General features: G+C 41.6%; 1 protein-coding gene across 6 annotated transcripts in view; it reads left to right on the top strand.

Annotated features, from left to right (window-relative positions):
- Positions 1-12,085, top strand: part of PRUNE2 (prune homolog 2 with BCH domain) — a 310,553-nt gene extending 298,468 nt beyond the window's left edge. For 2 of the 6 annotated variants that reach the window (XM_017543259.2, XM_017543257.2), the window contains 2 exons: positions 4,234-4,281; positions 8,890-12,085. In XM_017543259.2, the coding sequence (XP_017398748.1) occupies positions 4,234-4,281; positions 8,890-8,920 (79 nt within the window). In that variant the 3' untranslated portion in view covers positions 8,921-12,085. The remainder of the gene's footprint in view (positions 1-4,233; positions 4,282-8,889) is intronic. The other 4 variants (XM_017543261.2, XM_017543260.2, XM_017543258.2 and 1 more) reach the window with 3 other exon arrangements.
- The last annotated feature ends 6,155 nt before the right edge of the window (positions 12,086-18,240 follow it).

Here is an 18,240-nt window from a genome sequence, read left to right as displayed (position 1 = left end):
TCATGCCAGTTAGAATGGCGATTATTAAAGAATCTGGAGACAACAGATGCTGGAGAGGATGTGGAGAAAAAGGAACACTTTTACACTGTTGGTGGCAGTGTAAATTAGTTCAACCATTATGGAAGACAGTGTGGCAATTCCTCAAGGACCTAGAAATAGAAATTCCATTTGACCCAGCAATCTCATTACTAGGTATATAACCAAAGGAGCAAAAATCATTCTATCATAAAGACACATGAATAGGTATGTTCACTGTGGCACTGTTTATAATAGCAACGACCTGGAACCAACCCAAATGCCCATCAATGATAGATTGGCCAAAAAAAAATGTGGCACATATACACCATGGAATACTTTGCAGCCCTAAAAAATGATGTGTTTGTGTCCTTTGTAGAGACATGGATGAATCTAGAAACCATCATTCTCAGCAAACTGACACAAGAACAGAAAACCAAACACCTTATGTTTTCATTCATAGGCAGGTGATGAACAATGAGAACACTTGGGCACAGGGAAGGGAACAACACTCACAGGGATAGGTCAGGGGGTGGAGGTGGGGGAGGGATAGTGAGGGGTGTGGGGAGGATGGGGAGGGATAACACTGGGAGAAATGCCTGATGTAGGTGACGGGGGACGGGTGTGGGGGGATGGAGACAGCAAACCACCATGGCATGTGTGTACCTATGTAACAATCCTGCAGGATGCAGGATGTACATATGTATCCCAGAGCCCAAATATAATTAAAAGAAAAAGACAGATGACCAATATCTTTAAGCAAGACAAATTCAGAAGCTATAAACAAACAAAAAGTTTTGCATTAGTGGAATTTACTGTTATAATATTCCAATCTTCTCATTGTTTCAAGATAACTGACACCTAATTCGACTAACAAAACTCAAAACTGTGTACTTTTTTATTCTAAAAAAGGTTTCTTAGTCTTGATCCCAACTGTTGCAAATAAGAAGTTGTGGAAGTGAGGAAGATATTAGGAATCCAGGAACTGAGTGTTGGTGTAACACACCCTTTAGCATTTATCTGCACTCATATTGCCTTGTGTCATGAGATTTCCCAGAGGGAGAACTCTCAATGAGTTTCTCTCTCAGATTTATTTTTTCAGGATAACATATTTATGAAATTAAAGAGCCATTTTCAAGACAAAAGATAGGGGGAGAGAACATCAATAATTTTTCAAACCTATTTATAAAGTCATGTTATCATGTTTCTTTCATTATTACCATGAAATCTTGCTTCCTTCAATAGAATTGTTTCCTCTATATTTACACTCTTTCTGCTTAGCTGCCACAGTAAAATGATTATTGTTTTAGGGTTGGTGGTGTTGCTTTCTCTTTTTTCTCTTACATCCACCATTTTGTTCTCTTCCCTACCCGCTATCTAACCTCCCCTGACATGTCTAAATGGTTCAGATAGTCCTGAGATGCTTTGATATCCCTCCTAAAGAAAGCATTATGCTCATGCCTAGTACATAGTAGATGCTCAGTAAATTTATGCTGCATAAATTAACGAATTTGCTTAACAGTCAGTTCACTGCTGTTGAGCAGTGGTTCTCAAACTTTATTGTGCATTACAATGACCTGGAGCACATGGTAAAACACAAAATCCCAAGTCTCACCCCTAAACTTTCTGATTCAGCAGCTGTAGAGTGAAGCCTAAAACTTTGCATTTCTGGCCAGGTGAGGTTGCTCACCCCTGTAATCCCAGCGCTTTGGCAGGCTGAGGGGGAAGGATTGCTTGAGGCCAGGAGTTAGACACCAGCCTGGGCAACATAACAGAACTCTTATCTCTGAAAAAAAAAAAAAAAATTTAATTAGCCAGGTATGGTGGTATGTGCCTGCAGTCCCATCACATGGGAGGCTGTGAGCTAATTGATCTTCCCACTGCACTCCAGCCTGGGCAACAGAGTACGACCCTGTCTCAAGAAAAAAAAAAAAATCTGCATTTCTAACAAGTTCCCAGTGATGCTGATGCGGCTGGTCTCAGGACCCAGCTTTGAGAACCACTGCCTAAAAGTCAAGGGCCAAATAAAAATAATCAGGTTTGTTTCAGAAGTCTATGCTCTTGCTTTGGATTCAGTGGGTAAGCCATCAGCCTGAAGAATCCTCCCTCTAGGATTTTTTGATCCTGACTTTTTGATGGTAACATCACATGTATGAGGAATTGAAATATATGTGCACATTTCAAAATGTCTAAGGAGAAAGAATTCTACTCTGTTGACCCCACAGGTGATTGGAATGCCTTAGAATCCTACCATCTCGGCTACCAGCAACATCTTTCCAACTACCTTTTAGCCTCTGAAGTTGTCCCTGAGTTCTAGGAGAGACTCTATAATAAACATGATCACTGCAGATATATGGTTAGAAGCCAGATATACCCAGGTTCTTCCTGTTGACAGATGCACCTGACTTTCCACATGACTTGTTCAGAAAGCTGCAGGCCGGGTCTAACCAAAGGCAAACATACACTTGGTCAGGGAACAAAACCTATCTGCCCGCTGTCCTGCTTTATTCCCCCTAGTGTCTCCCAGCATCCTCCCTATCCCCTCACACATACCACCACTCAGCCTGCACCCCAACTCTAATAGACTTCAGAAGGTGATGTGCTCAGCCTGCCTTATCTTTTTTTAAAACCTTAGTTCCATACAGGAAAGCAAGTATTATACCTCTGAAGGATAAATAGCATACATAGATCCATTCTTATTTTGAACATTGGGAAGCATCCATGTGTTGCCTTTGGAGCGACAGTATTAAAGGGTTTGCAAATTGCTATTTTCCTTGGGAGGATGACTCAAAATTAAAAAGCAGCAAAGCCGAGTTTGGAAGGTTGCCCTTTCTTGATTCCATTCCAGATTTGCTATGTTTTTCTAGCACACTGTCAACACTTACTTGACTGTCCTTGCTCACTGGAATTGTCAAATATTCCCTATAAAAATATCAGACCACCAGCAAGAAGGGTAGGGAGTGAGGAAGGAAGGCTGCTATCTTGCCTGGGGAGATAGTCTTCTGCCATTTTCAACAAAACACCTGACCTTCATCATGGATCCTCTTATGTGCACACAGATAAATTAGCTTGTGAAATGATGTTACAAAGAGGACCACTGCATTTAAAAAGGATTGTAAAATCTCTTTAAATAGTGTTTCTCAATAATAAAATATTTATGGGAAGTAGGGCACGGTGGCTCACGCCTGTAATCCCAGCACTTTGGGAGGCCGAGGTGGGAGGATTGCTGGAGTCCAGTAGTTCAAGACCAGCCTGGGGCAACATGGCAAAACCCTAGCTCTACCAAAAATACAAAAATTAGCCAGGCATGGTGGCATGCCCCTGTAGTCCCAGTTACTTGGGTGGCTGAGGAAGGAGAATGGCTTGAACCTGGGAGGCAGAGGTTGCAGTGAGCCGAGATAGCACCACTGCACTTCAGCCTGAATGACAGGGCAAGACTCTGACTCTGTAAAAAAAAAAAAAAAAAAAAAGGGAGGTGTATAAAAGTTGAGGTGTAATAAGAATTCATCAAGAATAGAAAAAAAAATTGAAATTTGCTAACAGAGAAATCACATTAGTATGGAATATCAAAAATAGCTAATATTACACAAAAAGCACAAATGCCTAAAAACACTTTTATTTCATTATTCTGTATGGTTACATTTGTTTTCTGGGCATACTCAGTTGAGGTGAATGGTAGGATTCGTTTGTATCACCTGGACACAGCGCAGCTGTGTGGAGTGGTAGGTGTCCTGTTATTTCCAGAAATAACAGTAACAACAAGGAGAGCTGACACTGACATTTTTTTCTCAGTGTATTGGAGAATCCTCATTCTCATTAAAACTGATAGTTAACTATGTTCACGGATGAATAAAATTAGGCTGCTTGAGAGGGATTTTCCTGTGTGTGTGTAAAGTATTTCATTATTGGGGTACCAATACAATTTTGTAATATGTCCCCTGAATAAGACAAGTTGAAAAAGCAGGAAAAAATGAGGACAGAGGAGGTGTTTGGAGTTTTTAATCTTTGCTTTGTGTTTTTATATCGTGGGTCATCTCTATATTTCAAAATCGATGGCAAGGGTTACAGCTTAATATCATCATCTGTTCAGGTATGGATTGGTGCAGTATTAGCAATGGGACCACATTAAACAGTTTCAAATGCCCCAAATCTGTTATGCTTTCACAGTGGTGACAGTGGGGAAATGTTGACTGCTTTCTATTTTCTCCTTGCTCTCAGAACTAGCTGCCTTTACAATGATCCAGAAATGTCTTCTATGGAGAAGGAGTAAGAATTCACCATCAGTAATAGCTATGTGGTTACTTACAGTGTTGTATGGCTGGGCTCTGAAAGACTGAGGACTGGGTAAACCCTATGTAGATGTTCAGCTGTCCTATGCTCCATTCCTGAAATTAGAAACTTGAAGCTAAATTTGCCAGGTTCACACCATTTCACTCACCATCACCCCTTACATTTCTTAAGGACAACCTATTGACATGACATTCTATTTTTCCAATCAAAAAGAGAAGAAAATGAATATTAGGGCCAGATGTAAGAACATTTGGGCAAGAGGAATGCAATTCTGCTTTCTGAGTGACATCATCTCTATTTTAATTAGTGGAAGTTGGAACTTCCATTTAATCCTTTGGTGGAATGGAGAGAAAATGTGCTTGTTTTGCAACGTCCAAGAGGAATTCGAGCCTGGATGAGACTGTAGGAATAATCTATTTGGATGATTACCATCCTGTGAGAAGCTGAAATCGGACACGTAGTGAATTCTTACCACATTCCAGACTGTAAAAAGCTTTACACGCAGTGTCTGATTTTAATCCTCAGAATAAGTTTATGGTACATTTCACAGATGAAGAAAGAGAGGCATAGAGAGACAACCTGACCAGTAGACTGTTTTATAGCTATAAAAAAGGCCCAGAGCTGGAATTTGGACTTTGGCAGTATAGTTCCAGGGCCAATGGTTTTTAATGGAAAGAGGTGGTCTTAATGCTGCATGGGTGTACCACCTCCAGTTTAATGAAGGACAGAACTACTCACCTAAGAGAACAGAGCGAATTAGTGGCCAAGTCAGTTTCAGGGAATAAACTGTGGTCACCAAAAAGCTTTCAGAGAGAACTTGGTCATCCAACAAGAAGCTTCTAATTTGATTTGAGTTGTGGAGAAGCTACTATTGTCCTTGTTCCTAGGAATCAGGAAGCAGAGGGAAAGGCCAATATTAAAGTGTCGCTATTGTCACCTTTTGCTGTCTTTGGACCTCTTTTCCATTGAGGTCTAAAAGGAAGTTGGAAAATTATAGTGAAATATCTCTGCATTTGCCATGCTGACATTGCAGCTTAAAGGAAGTTTAGGCACAAAAACTCCAGAGACAGTCCCAACTGAAAAAGCGCATGAAGAACACAGACTGGGCCAGTTCTGGATGCATGCCTATGAGTTAGCCCTGCTCTGCAAGGAATTTTTTTTTTTTAATAAAATTTTTAAAAAAGAACAAAGACTACAAAGAGACTTTTGAAATCACACAGCTATTTTTCCAAAGGTCACTCTTGTCCCAGCTCTTTTCGATGAAGACAACAATTGCTTCAAGCAAATTGGCACATGAAATTCTGCAAAGCAATAATATACTGCGATGCCCCAGTCTGTGATAATTCTTTTTGAGACGATTTCTTCCCTCAGCCAAACAGCGCCTTTAGCAGTTAACGGAGCCCACAGTTAACAAACAGCATGGAGGGCACTTCTGGAAGCCCAGCCAATGGCCGGCCCGTCGCTGCTACATCCTGGGGCTTACCCACTTCTTTGCCTGCCTTGTCTGTCTTGCTCCTTATTCCTATGTATGGCTGTTTTGGTTGGGAAAGGGGAAAGCATTGCTTCTTGTTTGGGTTCATTCCGGGGGTGGGCATGGAGGAGGGAGGGATACTACAAATTGTTATTGTTACTTCCCACTTTTTAGAAGAACACATTCTTCTCAAGGCTTCCCTTTCTTCAGCCTTCTCTTTCCTGAGCCTTTAAGAGGCACATGATCACAGTGTGGACCGTGAGATCGGGATCAGGGACATGAGCAGCCAAGATTTTTTTTTTTTCTGACTTTGGCCCTGGATTTCTGGCTTTCTTTAGTATTAGAATGAGGGCTTCATTTATCTTCTCCTGGCTCCTTTACACTCCAGGCCATCAGGGACAGAGGAGCATTCTGTGTGGAAGCATTTTACACCTTCCAGAGCTGGTACTGAACGGGCAAAATGGGCAAGGGTTCTTCTAATGGGCTCAATCAGGCCAAGAATAAGATGGAGTGTGTGCTGACACTGTAGTGGCCTCTTATTTTCCTCAGATAGAGAAGGGAAGGTTATGCCCATTTTCTCCTTCTACATAAAATGCAGATGTTTTTATTCATTATTAAACAATATTGTCAGACAGTTTGTAAGGACCTCATTCCATACATGTTAGACACAAAAATGGCCTGTTGTAAAATTATCAGAAGGTTGCTCTGTCTCAGGAAAAAGTTGCTTATAGAAAACTAAGCCCATTTGCCCCAAGATTAAGAATATTGAATTCTGATTAAAAGTAATTTTTTCCCCAAAAAGGATACTGTTAAAAAAATATATAGCCCTGGGTACTTGTCTTTTTCCCTTTTAGGTTTGGATTTTATGAATTCCTTCATGCTCTACAACTTGCAACATGCCTCTTTATATTTTTACATATTTGTTTAAATTACAATGATCAAAGGTGGCTCTATCTGAGGAAGCTTAAATTAGCAGCATTGTTAATAGCTTCATTAACTCCACAACATTGTATTCTCTCAAATGTTCACCTTCCAAGTGGTTTCCTGTATTTACTTACAAGAAAATTTTTCACTTTTGACTATCTCATTTATTTCATAAACTGGGCAAACAGGCTCGTCTTTTAGCTTTTGGGTTAGCAAAAGCTGAAGGGAAGAATTAAAGCCTAGAAGATTTACAAAAAAGTCAGTATGAGAAATAATTGAGGCTGGGCGTGGTAGCTCACGCCTGTAATCCCAGCACTTTGGAAGGCTGAGGTGGGTGGATCACCTGAGGTTGGGAGTTTGAGACCAGCCTGACCAACATGGAGAAACACCGTCTCTACTAAAAATACAAAATTAGCTGGGCAGGGTGGCACATGCCTGTAATCTCAGCTACTCGGGAGGCTGAGGCAGGAGAATCACTTGAACCCGGGAGACGGAGGTTGCAGCAAGCCAAGAGCACACCATTGCACTCCAGCCTGAGCAACAAGAGCGAAACTCTGTCTCAAAAGAAAAGAGAAATAAATGAGATGGGCATCCTGGTGTAAGTGTTGGTTCAGGGTCCGGGATGGTGAAATAAGGTGACCATGTTCTTTAAGCTTCACAAGACTATTTCAGATATTCTGCCACATTCACAATTTTTAGACAATGTGCCTCAAATTTTGGTTTAGTAGATATTCTCTGGATGTGGGAGAAAGTCAACCAACACCGTGAGAGAGAAAATAAAATTCCAATTGCCAAATCAAACTTACTACAGATTTCTGGGAACAACTGCAGCCAGGAAGGACATTTTAAAAGCAGAAACAATATTTTTTTTTTTTTTAAATGACCTGGTTTATAAAAGTATGTAAGAAAAAGATCTTAGGGTCACAGTGGATAGAAAGAGGAAACCTCCAAATCAAACTCTGCAGGTAAGAAAACAAGTCAGAACTAGAAATATTCATGATGACTTGGCTTCCCAAAGGAGACAAGATTGGTGCAAGTAGGGTAATAAAGCAAAGAGCTATTTTCTCATTTCAAAAAAAAACAAAACAAAAAACAAACACTGAGGTCCTATTGCTGCTAATAACATACATTACGATATGATATGCTCACTATATATAATTGAAAATGCATTAGCAAGTTGTGAGAGTTATGATTGTTCCATTTTACAGATACAAAAATGGAAACTTAGATAAGGTACGTGACCTGGCCAAGTCCCCATTGCTAATAAGTGATGGAATTGCTGACTATATTTCAAATGAAAGATACTTTACTACCGTAAACTGGATGGGCAGACAGCGTGAGTTACCAGTGGCTTTATCTGCAAAGCTTCTAGAATGAATGCACTCAGCTGCTGCAAATTCCACAAGTAAAGCACAGTAACCTTTTCCACATGCAAGCTTATGGCTCGGAGGCAGAGACAAGCAAAATCCACAGATATGTCCCAAATCACCCTTTTCAAACTAATAGTTTCTCTTTTATCACAACTGAAATTCCTCCTCTATTTACTGGCTTTTGGTTTTCTTCCTCTTGGGTGCATGCGGTAGGAATCCACCCAAGAGGATTCGAGCAAGTTTTAGGCTTACTCCTCAGATATTTGGGAACCCATTTGACCTTCTGAAAAACAAGCTTTTCTTTAGTTATAAACCTCCATCTCAGTAAGGTAGGCTCACCCTTTTTCACTCAAATCCTTTAGCTCCTAGAAAATGTTTGGTGTTGTTTTATTGCTTACCATTTCTTACTATTCATCACGTGTCAGACATTACTTACTTCAGGCAGAACATGTGTTTGCTTCACAAGGAAAGGTCATTTATTAAAAATAAGTAAAATGGCACGATTTCCAGAATGCACTAATACTCCTTTATTTTAATTGACTTTGGGAATGAGCCTTCCCATGAGTTTTTTACTTCCCTGGATCATTTTGAAAAGGTATAAAATGCTTCCAGAAACGATTTTGTAAAAATAAACAGATTTCATATTTTGGAGAAAGGCCTGATGAGAAGACTGCATTTTACCAGATTTTTCTATTGTAAGAAACTTGCATGATTTAAATATTTTCAGTATGTCCTTTGAGGAAAAAAGCAAACACAGTGCCACCCACATCATTACTAAATGTTTCTCATTTGGTTTCTCACTCTTTCTTTTCTTCACAGTATTGACTTGAAGCTGAAAGAAAAGCCCTAGCTGGCTGCGCTGGAAGAAGAGGATGCTTTTTCTGGTTCATGATTCTGTTGAAACATATCTACCTGGAGGAGACAGGGCTGATGTTACCTTTTTCCACTTTGCACTACCTGGTGCCATTCTAAATTTCTAAGGGGAGTAATAGGAAGGGAGTTTGTTTACTCTTAACATGTTTCATGAAATTGTGTGTACTGTCCTGTTTTGCCAATTATGTGCCTCAGAGATTTTAGTTGAGCCTTAGCAAGAAAGTAGGACCTTCCATTTCAATACTTCGTTAACACGGTGCAGTGATATTTTGTCCCTTAGACTGGTGTTTACCAGTAAGATACCTTTAATCCACTATTAACTGTGAGTGGATTTGTTTCCATAGATTAGCTGGATTTCCCTTTGGTGATTGCATTAGGTTTAAAGTACCCAGGGCTCAACTCTCCCCAGGAAAGTTACCCCTGTATAACTCCACCTTTAAAATCCTAAGCCCGATGAGGGCAACCATGAACCCCACAAGGTGTAAAACCATCATCAGCTAAGTGCTCACTTTGTTCTTGTTTGCCAGAATCTCCTTTAACTTCTCAAAGGGAAGCCAGGCCTTCTATCCACGTCAAATTCATTCTAGTTGTCAAATTGGGCATCATATTTTATGTAAATTGGTCTTATAACAGATTTTTCTGATGAATGTTGATGACCTCCACGTTGCGAAATTTAAGAATCAGTGTTACACGTTTGGTAGTTCTCTGAGCTTCAGACCAGAAACTCAGTTCAAGTTGTTCCTTTTTAAGTGCCAAGAACTCAAGTGTAAGGCAGCCTACTCAAACATCATTTGGTAGCATTCAGTTATCCATGAATGCTCCTCTCGCGTGCATTATAAAAAGTGCTCTGCTTTAAAACACTGTCATCAGATCACAGGCTTAAAATTAAATATGAGTATATGCTTTCATGTACCAAATATTTCCTTTATAGCCTTCATCCACCCTTTAAAATGCCAATGAGATTTCAAGTCTGTAGGCCTCTAGCAGAGAGGCTGGCAAACCACAGTGAACTCTAGCTCAGCACTGCAAGCTAAGAATGGTTTTCACATTTTGGGTTAGAAAAAAATTTTTGAATATTTCATGACACATGAAAATTATTCAAATGTTAGTACCCATAAAGAAAGCGTACTGAAACACAGCCACACAAACTTGTTTTTGTACTGTCTACAGCTACTTTTCATACTACAACTGCAGAGCTGAGCAGCTGCAACAGCCCGTATGTCCCACAATGCCTGAAACATTGACCATGTTTAGAGAAAAACTTTGCTGACCCCTGCTCCAGCAAATGCATCCTTTCCTATTCCACCCCAAACTGTATTTAGATAGTTTCTCTAACAGAACAGACAAATGGGGCTACAAACTAATTTGTTTTTGTCAAAAATCAATGTTTTGACATCCACAGACAGTAAGATAAAAGAAATGACCTGCTATGAAAGATGAGGAGCCCTAGCCACAAGATCACAGCTTAGGTTGCTGTTGCCAGAAGGAAGTCTTCTTAGAAGCACCCTTTTTAGCAGGCGTTGCTGAGGTCTGTGCCTCCCTCTGGGAACCATTCTTAGTCCCCAGTGTCACCTATTCCAAAGAAGCTCACAGAAATAAAAATGAAGGGGATAGAAGGGTTTCACCATAGACTGATGGTAGAAGATTCACTGGGGAGAGCTGTCCAGAACACTTGGAGCCCTGGGTATAAGGAGCCTGGAACTGCTTTGAAACAGACAGGTGATTGATTTTCCCTGACCTCATATCTTCACGTCTGCCTCCTCCTGTCCTCCCACACACACCCACACGCACGTAGGTCATCCCTCTTTCCTCCATAAGCCTCTATAGTTTTCTCTTTTCTCCTCTTGATCCTTTCAACCTCATGTCTTATTGAATTGTATGTTCTATGGGATCTCCTTCCTCATAACATATGGCTTGTTGGACAGGAAAAACCCTACAGCCCACCCTCACTTTGAAAGCCCAAATTATGCCTCTCCCAGAACGTCATGTTGACATAAATACAGTTACCCAGTATTCCTGTTTGTTCACCTATTTGCTACTTTCACTCAGTAGCGTCCCATTTTGTAAAATGAATTCCATGGCCACCCTGTCACAGGAAGTAATAAAGAATCCAGTGTTCAGTGTAGTGGTGCCAACCTGAGGGCGTAGAGCTGTTCATAGAGGGCTCCTGTTATAGCCTAACAGACATAGCAACAGTCTCACCATTTATTTATATGTATTTTTTAACTTGTCCAGCTCATCTATGGAAAACTACTCAGGTGGTATGCAGTTTAGAGCCTCATCTTCCTACATGAAAATTGTAGGCATTTGTCCCAATCAGTGATTTTTTTTCAGCTGTTCTGTGGGCTGCATAACCACTCTGATATTTAGGTATCTGCTATTTTATTATCTTAAAAAGACACATTAATTTAATTGCATGTGCTAGAGAAAAGCTACCATGTAAATTCACCCCAAGTAAATAGAATCCTAGATGAATTCTAGAAAAATAATCCCTAAGCAGATAGGTAGACAGAGGTAAACATTCACATGATTCAGCTCTCTAGCTCTTGCATTCTGAGCATTCTTGCTTTGGTTCTGACTTCTGGGAACTGCTTTGCACGTCTCCTGTAGATCTGTAGTTAAGGGAACCAAGGGGTCATTGGGGCAAAAGTATTGTTTCTCAAAGCTCCTTGGTTGAGAGAAAGAACCAAAATCTGCACAGAAGATACTGTCAAGGAGTGGGAAAGTTTGCTTGAGGGCAGTAGCTCAGTGTGGAAGAAAATCCAGAAATTTCTGTTGAAGCCATATAATGTTTTATGGGGTCATCCTCTAAGACATTCTCTGAGGTGAGGAAATCGCTACTTCTAGCCTTCATCAAGATGTAATTTTAAATATTCAGTTATGGTATTATGTTTGCAACTCTCGTCTTATTACCATGCCTCCGTAGTTTGTTCCCTTAGAAACATTTAGATGTGCACAAATTAATCTTTTATATATCTAAAGGTTTTTCTATCATATATTGGATTGCTCAGAATAAAGTATCTATTAGACTTCGTTTTGGTAAATAAATTCTCCCTAATGTAGATGATTAATATAAAAATCTGTAATGATACAATATATCTATATAGCCTCATGGTATAAATCAGAAATAAATATTGATTCTTCATGTTATGGTTTTCTTTCTTTGAGTCAGCAAGAATCTTTCTCTGGCTTCAGTTTGCAGCAGTTTTATCGGGACGTCAGTCCAGCTTGGCACTTGGTACTGGAGGACTGTATACATTTTGGATTTTCTGGTCACTCAAACTTTATTCTCTCCTCATTTTTGCCTTTCATATCTCAGAGTTCAACACACCAAGCTTTTAAACTGTGTTATTTACTCTTTGGATAAGCGATTCTTACTTTGGAAACATCTCCATGTTTCATGGTTACTTGATTTTTGTCTTCTCCTTTCTCTGCCCTTTGCCTTTTTATGGCATATATTTATTTTTAAATTAAAATGTGTTAAATATTATTTTGTTTTTAGTTGGGTTTTACGCCACACACTTTCACAACCTTTAGGCAAAACCAGAGTTGAGAGTCACCACTGTGCTATTTTTTAACTTAATAAACACATGTGTACCTCTGAGAAGGTTGTTGAACTACTCAAATGAGAAATTGCTCTATAAAAAGTGAGACATTGCGTGTTCTCGTGATCTAAAAATCAGTTCTGGTAGATACTGTCCTCTACTCAAGAAAGGGAAGAAGCAGAAGAAAAGGCTGACAAGTAATTGCAGGCAAAGGAAAGGCATTCAGCTACAAGATATGCTGCTGCATTCATTCTGCTCCCGGACCTAACTACGGTGGTGGAAACTGGAGGCAGGCTAGGTGTCCAGCGCTGAGGAAAGGGCTGGGTAAAGCGTGGTGAATACACCCTGTGGTATACCACAGGGTGTGAGAAACAACAAACTATATGTTCATAAAGCAACACTTAAATCATATGGTAGAGTGGGAAAAGAACAAACGATGTTTAGAGCATAGTGCCACTTAAATAACGCTTAAACACACACACACACAAAACTACATATTATCCAAAATCCACATGTATTTAAGGACTTAACCCACGTACTTGAATGAGGGTAGGGCGTGGAGATCAGGGATAAAGTTGGGAGCCTGATTAAAAATCAAAATTATAAGGGGCCTTTTATAAGCTGAAGTTAAAAATAAATGAGGACAACTGAAACTTTCAGTTGTTGAAGCCAAGACTTTCAGTCATAGATTACAAAAAAGCTGAGTTGGGGCACTGTGGGTCCCTGAGGAGGTATTTCCTTCTACAGCTTCTCTTGTGTGCCATGTCCCTGGCTGGCTGTGTCCATGTACGGCTGCGTGCCAGAAGCCCACCCCAGGTTGCATCATCCTGTGCAGTCATGGAGGTTTTAATTCAGCTGGTGCCTTTTGACACATCAATCTTCGCTTCATGGAGCAAGGAGACTGCTTTTCGAGGCTGATTTTCCTAGATAGTTTCATTCACTTCCGTTCAAAATAACCCTCTTTAACCAGGCAAAATTATTTCTTCTCAATATATAACCATTCTAATGATACTCAGACGTTAGACACTGATTAACTGCTACCCATGATCTGTCTAGCCTTACTTCTAGTGAGGGACCTATCGCCCTTGACACTGGATTATGCTTTCCTTGTGAAACTTCTGCCTTAGACCAGTGGGCTGAATTACCCTGCCTTCCCACTGTATTCACTGTCTATTGCTATATTAACAAATTACAGTTTATTCTCATTTTCCACAATAGTTATAACCTATAACGTCACCAAGAACACTGAGTTAGTGAATACTGATCCATTACTCCTGGGGCAGCTAGTCAACATAAGCTTGTTTTATGTGCTTCGGTTTAAGGAATTCTTATTTAATATATATTGTTCCCTTGATAATGCTGAATTCACAGCCAACAACCCGAATATAACTCACAGTTGAATGAAGCTTCTGCAACATGTATTTTCTCCTAAGACACATCACAGCCTTCTTACATTTAGGAATCCCAAATAGCACCTCATCACTAGTTTGGGGGCCATTCTAAACAGTGAAATCAGCAAAAAGCACAATGCAAAAAAGAAAAGCAAAAATATATGAAACTACATAGCTGTGAAAAGGATACTTGTTGCTGAGAGCTGAAACGAGAGGACAGAGCCTCACCTTGTGTGGCCTCAGCAGGGAGTGTGTATCTCAGGCAATTCAAATTTTTCACTGCTCTGCACATATCTGTAAATGACTGTGAAAGTGCTGTGAGCAGTGATTTTAGGGAGACAAATTTTAGTAAGCAGGCAAATTTGCAAGTGCAAAACCCGTGACTAATGAAGATCGAGTGTATTCCAAAATTTAGTGGCTTAAAACAACACACATTTATCATCTCAGTTTCTGTGGGTCAGGAATCCAGACACCTTAGCTGGGTCCTCCACTTCAAGGTCTCTCACAGGTACAATCAAAGCGTGAGTCCAGGGTCTCTAACAAGACACAGCCAAAGTTCAGCTGGGACGGAATCTGCTTCCAAGCTCACCCTCATGATCATCAGCAGGGTTCGGTTTCTCTATGGTTGCTGGACTGAGCACCTCATCTCTTGCTGGCTGTTAGCCAACGTTTGCTCTCAGTTCTTTGCCTCATGGGTCCCTCCAGCACAGGAGCTCATTTTGTTGAAACCAATGACAAAGATTGCTAGGAACTTACAATTTTTTGCAACTGTCACAGAATTGACATTGTTTCACTGTTGTTCTGTTCTGTTGGTTAGAAGTAAGTCATGGGCACAGTGACTTACTGGCTGCCCCAGGATCGATGGATCAGTATTCACTAACTCAGTGTTCTTGGTGATGCTATGGGATTATGCTTGTAATCTCAGCACTTTGGGAGGCTGAGGTAGGCAGATAGCTTTAGCCCAGGAGTTTGAAACCAGCCTGAGTAACATGGCAAGACCCCGTCTCCAGAAAAAATATAAAAATTAGCCAGGCGAGATGGCACTTGCCTGTGGTCCCAGCTACTTGGGAGGCTGATGTGGGAGGATCTCCTGAGCCTGGGTGGATCTCTTGAGTGTGGGAGGTCAAGGCTGCAGTGAGCCATGATTGCCCCTCTGCACTCCAGCCCGGGTGACAGAGCAAGATCCTATCTCCAAAAGAGAAAGAATTAAAAAAAAAAAAAATTTGTAAAGAAGTCAGTCACTAGCAGGGTGTAACTATCAAGAGGCAGGGATGATTGGAGGCTGCCTGGAAACTCTGCCTACCATACCCCCAATGCCTTCTGAACGTTCCTCTTTGAGCTCCTCTATTTTCTCTTACCCATCAGTGAAGGTGTTTCTCACTGTTCAGAAGGAGGCTTTTCTGCTCTTTCTCCATGACTTCAACCAGCACAACTCTTCAGATTATTCAAATTCTGGTTTCAATCTCAGACTACAAACTCCCACCATCATATCTCTGTGCCCCCTCCAATCTCTGAGAAGGGGGTTAGTATATTCTTACTTCCCTGAGCTGATGAGACCATTTCTGTACTACCTCATTGTCTTTGAAATTACACATACTGGGATTCAACCTATTCGAGAGGATCATGTCCTTCCCATTAATCCCAGCAGAAGACCCGAGGCTACATTTCATTGGACTGGCTTAGTTGCCTGACTGTCTATGAGCCAACCACTGTAACAGGAGGGGTGGATCATGCAGGCTTAGTTGGGCCTGGGTCGTATGTTTAACCTTGGAGAGACAGAAGGGAATCAGCCCCACTCAAGCCATAGTGACCGAAGCAAGGGAGTGGTGACTGAATCAAAGGAAAATTGGTTTTCAGAAGAAGTGGAATTAAATACTAGGCAAGATTAACAGATTTCCAGTTAGGACATCTGAGCTGGCCTTTAAGACTAAGCAGGCTATCAGCGGGGCACACAGGTGAGGTGTAGAGGACATGGTAGTCCCCAAGAAAGACCAGCTCCAGAGCCAGCCGTCACTGCACATAGTGGAACCAGCAGGATGGGCCATTCTGGCCCCTGCAGGCTGAGTTTACCTTTCAGGTTTACTTCAAATTATGTCACTGGCCAGGTAGGAAGGACTGTGGAGGGAACTCTAGTCTCTGCCATATGCACTGGATAATACTAAAAAAAGCCACTGAGCCTCATAAAAAGCTCTCCTGCTTGTAGAAGTCAATGGAGAGGGCTGGGCGTGGTGGCTCAAGCCTGTAATCCCAGCACTTTGGGAGGCCGAGGCGGGCAGTGGCATTCGAGACCAGCCTGACCAACATGAAGAAACCCTGTCTCTACTAAAAATACAAAAATAGCCAGGCATGGTGGTGCATGCCTATAATCCCAGCTACTCAGGAGGCTGACGCAGGAGAATCGCTTGAACCTGGCAGGCAGAGGTTGTGGCAAGATGAGATGGCACCATTGCACTCCAGCCTGGGCAACAAGAGCAAAACTCTGCCTCAAAACAAAAACAAAAACAAAAACCTCAATGGAGAAGGGATTTCCAGTGATTTCAAATATAAAAATATTTGCACATTTTATGTTTAAAATTATTTTCTCACCAGAAAAACAATTTCCAAAAGTCCATATTGGTTGGATAACCAGTATGAATAAAAAAACTTGCATAGTATTTGTTGTTGTTGTTGTTTTTGTCATCATTAGAAGTAGTTCACGGCCAGCCATGGTGCCGCACTCCTGTAATCCCAGTATTTTCAAAGGCTGAGGCAGGCAAATAGATTGAGCCCAGGAGTTACAGACCAGCCTGGGCAACACGGCAAAACCCCATCTCACACCTGGATAACACAAAAATTAACTGGGCTTGGTGGCACACACCTGCAGAGCCAGCTACCAAGGAGACTGAGATGGGAGGATCACCTGAGTCTGGGAGGTCAAGGCCTCAGTGAGCTGTGATCCTGCCAGTGCACTCCAGTCTGAGTGACAGAGCAAGACTCTGTCTCAAACTTTTTAAAAAAGGAAGTAGTTCATGATCATTTAAAAAAATACGTAAGTAGAGAGAAGAGGAAAAGAAAACAATCTACCCTAGCATCACCACCTAAGCATAAGCACACGAACATTTGCTGGGACTTAACATTTATATGACACACACAGGATCACACAGCTGGAGAATGAGAGAATTGAGGTCAACACAGCACCAATGGTTCTTCCCTGCTCACTGGAATCTTTCTGATGGTGGTTACTGATATCTCTTGTCATTAATTTTCTCAGTATAAAAAATAGTTTCATATCAAGATGGCCGAGAGAAGACAACACCAGAATGTAACTCCCAGCGAAGGAGACACAGAGGGCTAGAGGACTTCATGATTCCAAACGAGGTACTGGGTTTATTTCAGTGGGACTCATAGGGCACTGAAAATAGGCCCAGGGAAGGAGCCACAGGGTGAGAGCTGCCCAGGGGGGCAAATCAAGAAGGGGGTGGGGTGGGGCAGGGCACATCCCCAACTGAAATGTGCTGCCGACTTGGAGGGTCAGGGGGGACTTCACTCCCTCGGTGCTCTGATTCGGATCCTGTGCCTACCTCATCCCTCCTGCAACCTACCATCCACAAGAGCCCTGCCAGACGGTGGGGTGCCGTGCATGGTTGATGCAAACCTTCATGGAGGCTCCCAGCAGGTGCGGCAAGTTGTAGCAGGGACCTGGGTGGGAGTTTGGACTAACGCCAGCAGGATGGGCTGACCCACAGAGGAAGGGAAAGATGAAAGCTGGGAAACAGACCATAAGGCCTGGGAGGCCCCACCTCCACAGAATTCAAACTGAAGCCCTCGCTAGAGAGCTTGGCAGCAAATACGCCAGCTTGACCCCAGCCAGGAAGATCCAGCTAGGGAAGGAGAGATGCCATTGGAAAGGCAGGGCCAATCTCAACAGCAAACACACTCCAGGGAAGGACCACCCACCAACAACCTGACTGAACCCGAGAACCCAGCAACGCCCTCCACAGGCCAAAAAAGATATAGCCCCAGCCTCAACAGAAAAAAGTCCATTCAGAGACTCCTCCTGAAATCACCAACTTCAAAGATCAAAGAGATAAATCCGCGAAGATGGGAAAAAAACAGTGCAAAAAGGATGAAACCATCAAAGAACAGAACACCTCTTCCCCTCCCAGGGATCACAACTCCTCACCATCAAGGGAACAAAACAAGACAGAGAATGAGTTTGATGAATTGACAGAAGTAGGCTTCAGAAGGTGGACAATAACAAACTTCTCTGAGTTAAAAGACCATTTTCTAACCCAATGAAAAGAAAATAAGAACCTTGAAAAAAAGGTTAGACGAAATGCTAACTAGAATAACCAGCTTAGAGAAGAGCATAAACAACTTGA

Source organism: Cebus imitator, unplaced genomic scaffold (assembly GCF_001604975.1).
Source record: "Cebus imitator isolate Cc_AM_T3 unplaced genomic scaffold, Cebus_imitator-1.0 Scaffold150, whole genome shotgun sequence".
Taxonomy (NCBI): Eukaryota; Metazoa; Chordata; class Mammalia; order Primates; family Cebidae; genus Cebus; species Cebus imitator.
This window is presented reverse-complemented; position numbering and strand designations above follow the sequence as displayed.